The sequence below is a fragment of the Seriola aureovittata genome, chromosome 7 (assembly GCF_021018895.1).
Source record: "Seriola aureovittata isolate HTS-2021-v1 ecotype China chromosome 7, ASM2101889v1, whole genome shotgun sequence".
Taxonomy (NCBI): domain Eukaryota; kingdom Metazoa; phylum Chordata; class Actinopteri; order Carangiformes; family Carangidae; genus Seriola; species Seriola aureovittata.
In genome coordinates, this window is record NC_079370.1 from 6,872,398 (window position 1) to 6,880,961 (window position 8,564).

General features: G+C 38.7%; 1 protein-coding gene across 1 annotated transcript; it reads left to right on the forward strand.

Moving 5' to 3' along the window:
- The first annotated feature begins 1,420 nt into the window (after nucleotides 1-1,420).
- Nucleotides 1,421-6,417, forward strand: LOC130172498 (uncharacterized). The gene is made up of 5 exons (XM_056381270.1): nucleotides 1,421-1,544; nucleotides 3,045-3,404; nucleotides 3,885-4,154; nucleotides 4,747-4,809; nucleotides 5,099-6,417. The coding sequence occupies exons 1-5, from the start codon at nucleotides 1,451-1,453 to the stop codon at nucleotides 5,203-5,205; spliced, it is 894 nt and encodes a 297-aa protein (XP_056237245.1). The 5' UTR covers nucleotides 1,421-1,450; the 3' UTR covers nucleotides 5,206-6,417.
- The last annotated feature ends 2,147 nt before the right edge of the window (nucleotides 6,418-8,564 follow it).

An 8,564-nucleotide genomic window follows, 5' to 3' on the forward strand; every position in this document is an offset into this window, starting at 1 on the left:
TACGTTGACGAAAGGTTGTATGGGTAATGTAGTTCAATGTAGGGAACAGGTATTATTAAGAAGTTCTTGGGCTAGATCCTTTAATTTCAAAATACTCAATTACAAGTGAAAGTCCTGGATTCAAACTCCTACATGAGTAAAAGTACAGAAGTATTATCAGTAAAGTATAGGCCACTTAAGTAGTGTATCAAAGTAAAAGTACTCGTTTTGCAGTAAAATGTCCCCTGTTACTGATATATATAACTTTATCCGCCTTTTTAAAAGATATAAAAGTAACAAAGTAAATGGCAAACAATACAGAATGACTCAAGATTTGTATGGTTTTCATGAAAATAGCGTTCCTTTCAACTGTATTTTACACTTTAACACACTTACCACAAGCACAAGTGGGTGAGCAGAAAATTCTTGTGTATATCCTGCTGCAGATGAGGTGGTCGTCACACCTCTGCAAAGCAATTTCCATTCAGGGTTCAACAGTTGATAAATAATTAAGATTGATGATTTCCCTTGAACTATATCTTTTTCTGTGTGGGAGGACACATGGTGCAAAAGTGCATCACTGTGTGCACAAACTGTATTGGCCTGTACATCTGTATCTGGGAGGATGGTGCTTAGTTCAAAGGGTGTCAGTGTATTTAGTCATTTAATGGTCTCCCATTTTTGCAGATGGAAAACATGTAGTGTCACACTGAAACACCAGCAGTAAATACAATCTCTGCTTAAGGTTTACTTACTCATTTCCTCTGAAACTCACATGGTTTTGATCAGCAGATAAAACTTTTAGGGTTTCTTGCTCTATTAGAGTCAGTTCATGATTGAATTTGGAAACAACAGTGATACAATCAGAGTTGACCTTGAGCGGAGTTTTGCTGGCGACTGTTTCTAAGAAGAAGATTTAATTGTTTAAGGTCAACTTTTAAGCCAACATGAAGAAGAAATACTACAGCACAGTTGTACATTTGTACAGTTTCTTGACAGCTGAACACACTTCATCTACTCATGAGGACTGTGATACAGCTGAAAGTTCTATTCAATATCAAGCAATTAACTGGAGCTTGAGTGGACTGTTTTGTGAACTTCATTGTTCTATAATTCTGTGCTAAAAAATCCAAAAGAGGAACCACATCCTGTACTATACTTTCAGTTTCAATCCCTTACTTTGATTTTTAAAGACAAATGATATATTATAATACATACTTTGTTTTATTTAAAATAAAATCTTCAGTTCTTTTTAGAAGTTAAGTAATGCTGTCATTGCACCATCAAAACAATGATAACTTACTGGAAGGGGAAACCCTTTGCATATTTTAGATTTGTTTACATTTGAAAAGACTTAGTGGCGTAATATCTTCCAGCTTGTGAGGAAGTGGTGTGACACACGCCTGTATATATTTCATCTGCACTCCCTGGAGGTATCATTGTATTTTTAGTGCGTCGTTAATCGAGAGACATGTTAAAGATCGTTTTGTCTGAGTTGCATCACAACTTCTTTTTGATGAAATGGGGCTGGATGATGTGGATGTTTCTCTACTTCATGGTCTCAGGTAAAATTTAGGAAGCGTTTTGATTTGTATGTGTGTTTTTGTCAAAGGGATCCTTAACTGTCATTATTAAATACAGGGAAATGTATGTATTGAGCGAATATCTGTGTTAAAACCATACATATTTTCAGGCTCTGAATACATTTTTTATAGGCAATTCAAATTTATTTTCTTAAATCCAGTCCCTAGGATTCACTATTGACACAGTTTGCAAGTGACCTGGTTTCACTCATACCATTTCTTCAGTGGTTTCTTTCCTGCAGCTTTTGACACATTTGTGTGAATTTACATTCTGCGGTGTATTTTCAAAACAAAAGTCTTCAGGCTTAACTTCTTTTACTTTATAGAGATAGATAGGTTGATTGGTCCAAGATAAATCCTTCAGACTCCATTAGTGGATTAAAACACTTCTTTACCAAATGTCTTTGAATCAAATCACATTTCAAACTTTTTGTGCAAAACTTGCCTTTTCCCTCTCAAGAGCACCAGTGTGTGTAAGGTGTCCAGAAGTTTCAGATTAACAGGGAAAAAAAAAAATCTGATTTGTAGCATTAATGGACTTTTCCATAGATAAATCAACAAATCTGAGAAAATTCATTCAATTTACATTTTTGCCTTCAAATGTAAAAATTCAAAATCTAAATTATATCTCAAAATTTGTCATTTTCACCTCTGTTGGATAAGAGACGGTGTCGAGGCAGATGGGGAAAAAAAGAAGAAAGAAAGAGAAAAAAAGAAGGGTGTGACATGCAACAATGGTCTGCGGTCTGATTTTATTTGAGTACACGGCAGTTATGTTATATACGTGCTGTAACCATCTGGCTATCTGGGCACCCCATTTTTGTTTTTTATGTTGTTGTGTGTGTGTTTTTAAATTATCTTATTACTGCACAAAAAAGTGATTGAACATTTGGCATCCACATTCTTTTAGTATCATTCTTTTACCCTCAAAATGTTTGTCTCCCTTTTTAAAGTTTTTACAGCGTCTTTGCAAAAGACCACTGATGGATCGACTTTGTGTGCAGCCACTCTTGTCAAAGTGCACATTTGAAGTGTTCAACAAACTCGAACATGTGTTTATATATATATATATATATATATAGACTGTAGGTTACACTGCAAACTATCACATAGAACATTTACACTATCAACTTGAAAATGAGTTGGTCAAATGTCCCAGTAAAAACCACAAACTCAAATGTGCAAACCAACCTGTGGCTGATTGGTGTATATCTGTGGTCTGCTTTGAAAGAGTTCAGTGTCAGATTCATTAGAAATGTCATTTAAAGCGTATTTTGTAGTCTCAGTTATTTTCCATGACTCCGTGGCCTCACCAAGTAAAAAAGATTTACTCATCAGTGTGCTTACAATTTAACAGATCAACACAGACAGGAAGGTAGGGCGCTTCTGTGAAGGATAAAACAAAGAGTACTTCTGACAGGAAATTATTAGTTACCCAACATCCTGTCATTGTTTTTTTCTTTTATTATTTCTGTTTTTCAGGTACCAGCTCCCTGGTGGTAGTTCACCAGCCCCCTGTGCTTGCCGCCGCTCTGGGTAATGATGTTACCATGCAGTGTCAGCTCCAGCTGTCCCATGATGAGAAGATGCTGACTGTACCGGTTCTGTATTGGTTGCGCTTAACACCGGGCCATGAAAATCTCAGACTGTGGAGACCCTCTGTGACATATAAGGAACGTGTAGCTCTTCTGGACAAAAACTCAAACTCTACAAACAAGTCCATACTTCTCAGAAATGTCCAGTGGGCAGATAGTGGGAAGTATCTGTGTAAACTCTCCATCACCACGGAGAAGGGTAAAAGTTTTAGGAGGACTGGAAATGAAACATTACTGATTGTTCATGGTAAATACAACGTTTTTCATTTTTTGTTTCCTGTGTATTTCTATAAGGAGAGAGAGAGAGAGAGAGAGAGAGAGAGAGAGAGAGAGAAGTGTAGGCTACTACAGAGCTTGTTTTATAACCACATCATAAGTTAAAATGCTCTGATCAGAAAAAAACTATTTTCATATATCATCAATAGTTGAACTAAAGGGTAGAAATCTGATTGCTGACACCCTGCATTTGAAAAGGTTATTGCAGTACATCTTAATGGTTTCTTCAATTTCTTACCTAAAGTTGATTTCCCAATGTCCAGGTTTGTGGTGTGCATGTAAACAGACTAGGTGTGACAGATTAGGTGATGTGGACCGCTGTGTAGTGACTGAGGGCTTTAAGTCCAGAGGGTGGGAAAGAATTTCAACCTGCAACACAAACGCTTGTGTTCACGAGAGAGTTTTCCCGCGCTGAGCACATACCTGTGTATCTGTCTGCATCTCATTTCAGACACCATGAACTTTAACCTCACCGGTCACAATGACTCTCTGCTCCGGTGTGAAGTAAACGTGTCTCTGCAAACTGGATTGGTTTTGTCCATTTTTCATGATGGATGCAAAGCGCAGCCTGTCGACATCGCTCAGGGGGATGCTGATGCAGCTCCGCCCTTCGTCACACTCTCTGAGAATATTTCTCTGAATGGCAGTGGTAAATATGAGTGTCAGCTGCACCTGAATGAAGATCTGATAATGAAAAGCACCTTCCACTACCTTCCGCCTGGTAACTATATTACTTTTTTTTCTTTTTTCTGTACAGATTGTGAAACACCCCTCAGCAGCAGCACTCAAACACTACCATAAATAGTAGCCTATAGCTGAAAACATACTTTATTCTGTTATTACGGATGTTCAGCCGATTGTATTCATGTTCTTGTTTACAATTCCAAGAGGTATTCATTGCATGAACCAACAAAACTTTAACACAAATCCTTAAGTTGAACTAAGGCTGCAGTTGAAAAGTCTTTTTTGCTTAGGCACGTTCCTCTATCTATCTATCTATCTATCTATCTATCTATCTATCTATCTATCTATCTATCTATCTATCTATCTATCTATCTATCTATCTATCTATCTATCTATCTATTAAACATCCTGTCTTGACATGCCGGCGTGTGAATAGAAGCTTGTCTCTGCATTTTATTGACTTCATAACTTAACAAAGTAAAAGCTTTAAAGATGGAAATTATTCTAAAGCTGCACGAGGCATTTTCCACTTCAAAATGCTTCATTGCCCAGAAATCATGCAATATGTCAACATTAAAGTCACGTTAAAGACGTTACAGATTGGTTTGATCTTAATTTTTTCCTCTCAGTGGCGGAACAAGGCGGAGACGCTAGAAAAAATCTTATGACAACACGTCCGACAATCACCTCTGGTGAGTGTGTTTTGTACAGCAGCAAGTGCTCACCTCCTGCTGCGTCTGTTGTTTAGGAAACATGTTTTCATATTTTGCTTGTAATAAGACAAGACGTTTGTACTGGTATCCAGCCATGCATGTACTTGGTTGTGTTTTGTTTGTATTTTCAATGTAATTTTTTCTTTGGTGTTTTTGTAATTTTGGTGAACTTTCACCTTAATGTCAACTTGGATTTACAGGAGAGAGGATAACAATAAATCCAACACTGTATCAATGTGTGATTTATAAGTGGTTTTGTGTTTCTCAGATGAGGTGCTGTATCCTGAGCCATGGCTGCTGTATGTGTCTCTCCTTCTGGTTCCCATCACAATCCTGCTGGGCCTGGTAACCGCCCTGCTGATGTGCAGATTATAATTTTGGCAGAAATTTGGCAGAAATGGCGACACCTGGCAACAGAGATCCAAGTGGTTCGCCATCTTCAAGATCAAAACCACTCATAACATACTGCACATAACTGTTCCTGACAAATACTTACATCCTGATTCAGGGGCAGCATTCCCTAAAGCCCCAAATACATCATGCTGCTTTGACCAGGCTGTCCCATTGACACACAATCAGAATCTCTGAATCTCAAAATCCAATCAGGTGTCTCATGCAGCATTCTGGCTGTAACCAACTCACAAGTTTCCATGCATGGTCCCGTGCTTTTTGGGATTTGGCCAACAGTAGATGCAATGATGGATGGATGGACGATAGGTATCTATTTTCTACATCATGACTGCATCCACAATCGTGGCATTTCATTCATCTAACAGGAATAGCGTTCCTTGTTTGTCCTGCACCCACAAAGCAGAGGATGGACTCACAGGCCTGAAGGGCGGAGTTTTCTATTCAGGAGCGGCAGTCTATGTAGTGAGCTCGGTTGGGTAAAACTAAGCATAGATGCTTGTGATTTAAATGTTCACCCCACATTAGATGTTTTGTGTTCCAACACTACAATCATCACTTGTTTTTCACTCATCATTAACTTGTAAAGTTGGGAAATTTCACCTGTCCACATCAGAGATCCCAGAAGTTTTATTTTCGATGCTTATCAGTTACTGGTAAATGGATCACACCAGGCTTAAGAAACTGTAGGCCACTGTAGCGTGTAAATAATGAAAGCCAATCAAACTATCTCATCTCTTGAAGTGGGTCAGGAATGCCTTTGATTTTAAGGTGGAGGGTGCCTCTGACTAAGGCAAGCTCAGGAAGATCATGTATATGCGTTTAAGACAAACTTACAAATAGCAACTGCTACAACAGTTTATCTACTGATTTGCAATGTAAACTGTATTTAAATCTGAATCAGTCAGTCATGTGGCAGCGGTGCAATGCATTAAATCACACAGATGCGGTTTAGTAGCTTCAGTTAATGTTCAAATCTAACATCAGAATGTGGAAAAACTGAGATATCAGATGGACGAAGTGTTACCGTTTCTGAAACTGCAGATTTTCACACAGAAACACACACACACACACACACACACACACAAACACCAGTTGCTATAGAGTTTTTACTCCGAGTGGAGGCAAAAACAAAGAACATCCAGTAAGCAGCAGCTCTGTGGATGGAAACACCTTGTTGATGAGAAATGTGGGGGGGGGGGGGGGGGGGGGGGGTGTTGAGTGTGAAAATGCACCTGTTTACGTCTGCTTTTTTTTTTGGGCAGCATCATTTCTTTAACTAGCCGCAGTTCTGTTTTTCTTTTTTGTTTTTTTTATTGAAAAGTATTAGTGTTACTTTATTTCCCTCTAATGGTGAGTGAGGGCAGCTGCACAAAAGGAAACCACTGACAGTGATCCCTTTTTTGTGCCCTTTCCTTATTCTTTTGTCATATAAATAATAACTAGACATACAAACAACTGTACGGCACTCGCTGTTTTAAGCATAAACCTAAACAACAAGTAACAATCAAGCTGATTTTAAGAGCAAAAACGTGGCACATGATAAAACAAGTTTCTCCTAAATGTGTCATATTCAGTGAGTGATATTCATTCGTCCTCAGTGGCGTTGCTGCTGTGTGAAATTAATCCATATATTTAAGAAAGAAAAAAAAAAATGAACAGGGATGTTGGTGGAATTACAGAGAGGAAGGTCACCCACACACACATGCACACACACATGCACACACACGGTACATTTGTCAGCGCAAGGACGGGGATGGAATCAGCACAGTAATCCTCACTGCTGGCATAATGAAATGGCCAAAACGAGAGATCAGGACACCACACACACACACACACACACGCACACACGCACACACGCACACACGCGCACACACGCACACACGCACACACGCACGCACGCACACACGCACGCACGCACAGTGGACTGATTTGAGGGCATCAGAGCACCTGTGGTCTGCACGCCTGTACATGTGGCCTGATGACTAAGATAAAAAGCAGTACTGGCTGGAAGAGTAAGCCTGGCCATTCTCGGTTTAAATGTCACATAAGGTGAAGACAAAATGTGGCTGAGGTGAGTAAATCAGAAACTCTCCATGCAGCTAGTGAGTTATTTAAAGAAAAACATTTTTTTTTTTTTTTTTAAGAGAAACCTTTTGAACATCCACCAGACATTCACCAAAAGTTTGAGGTCAATTTGACATGAACTAAAGCAGCGATACACTGTATATGATAAATCCCTTATGCTGTTGTTATATATTTCAAAAGAACTGTTCACTAATCAGGAGTAGGTCTAGAAATCCTGGAACAGGTTGGTCAGAACTGGCGCACAGTCTTAAAGAAGAGGGCCACATTTCTGAAATAAGTAAAAACGTTTTAACATTTAAATTCCAAGCCCTGATTTTTGGTAATAATAAACTGTATATCCATAATCCAGTGTAAAACCTTAAATAGTATCACATTATAGTCATGATACACTCAAAAAACTGCTGGGTTAAAAAATAACCCAACCCTAACCCCACCACTGGGTAACTATGGGAACACATGCTGGGTTTTACCATTAAACCTGGAATGCTGGGTCGTTCAGATACTTTTATATCAAACAACAACAACAACAACAACAACAACTGTATATTATATAACAATTATTATTCTTGTGTACCTAATAATAATTTCCCATAATCATGCAAACACACTATACAAAACGAGGCCACTCTAAATGTGCTACTTGATGTCAAACACGCAGAAACAAACATCGACTGTCACCATGAAAAGAGTCTGTTTGTCGTCATCTCATCTCCACGGCACAAAATATGCAGGAACAGCTGATTGGTCTCTGCATTTTGTAAATACACAACCATGTTTGTCCCTATCTGTTGATTACACATCAGTCACATAACTTTAATTTAAGTTACTACGCTTTTTGTGGAAGTATGCAAAATAACATATAGGATAACCAAAACCTATGCATTGCAAAGATTGTATAAACATTTCGAAATGTTGCCAAATGCAAATATGTGAAATGCGAATAAATTAAATATGTACTCAAACTTTCTCTGTATTTCGCTCTATCATTCTTATGCTATAGTTTTCTATTGGCACACTTAAGACCTGACTGTTCCCTTTGCCAACACGTGGGGGTTTCTGGAAGTGATGAAAACATCACATAAAATCACTGTTGCCATAGCAACGGCTCTGTACCTCTCCCTACTCCTCCTCCTCCTCCTCCTCCTCCTCCGCCTTCACCCATCCCACAGACTGATTTGCGCGGCATCCTTCCACTGACACGCCATGTAATTTCTGGAGGTTACAGATTTTTTTTTGTG

Excerpts from the sequence above, each read along its gene's own strand:
- LOC130172498 (XM_056381270.1), top strand. The coding sequence starts at position 1,451 with ATGTTAAAGATCGTTTTGTCTGAGTTGCATCACAACTTCTTTTTGATG. Across the intron at positions 1,545-3,044 it reads TCTCTACTTCATGGTCTCAG|GTACCAGCTCCCTGGTGGTA; the intron begins GTAAAATTTAGG and ends TCTGTTTTTCAG. Across the intron at positions 3,405-3,884 it reads AACATTACTGATTGTTCATG|ACACCATGAACTTTAACCTC; the intron begins GTAAATACAACG and ends ATCTCATTTCAG.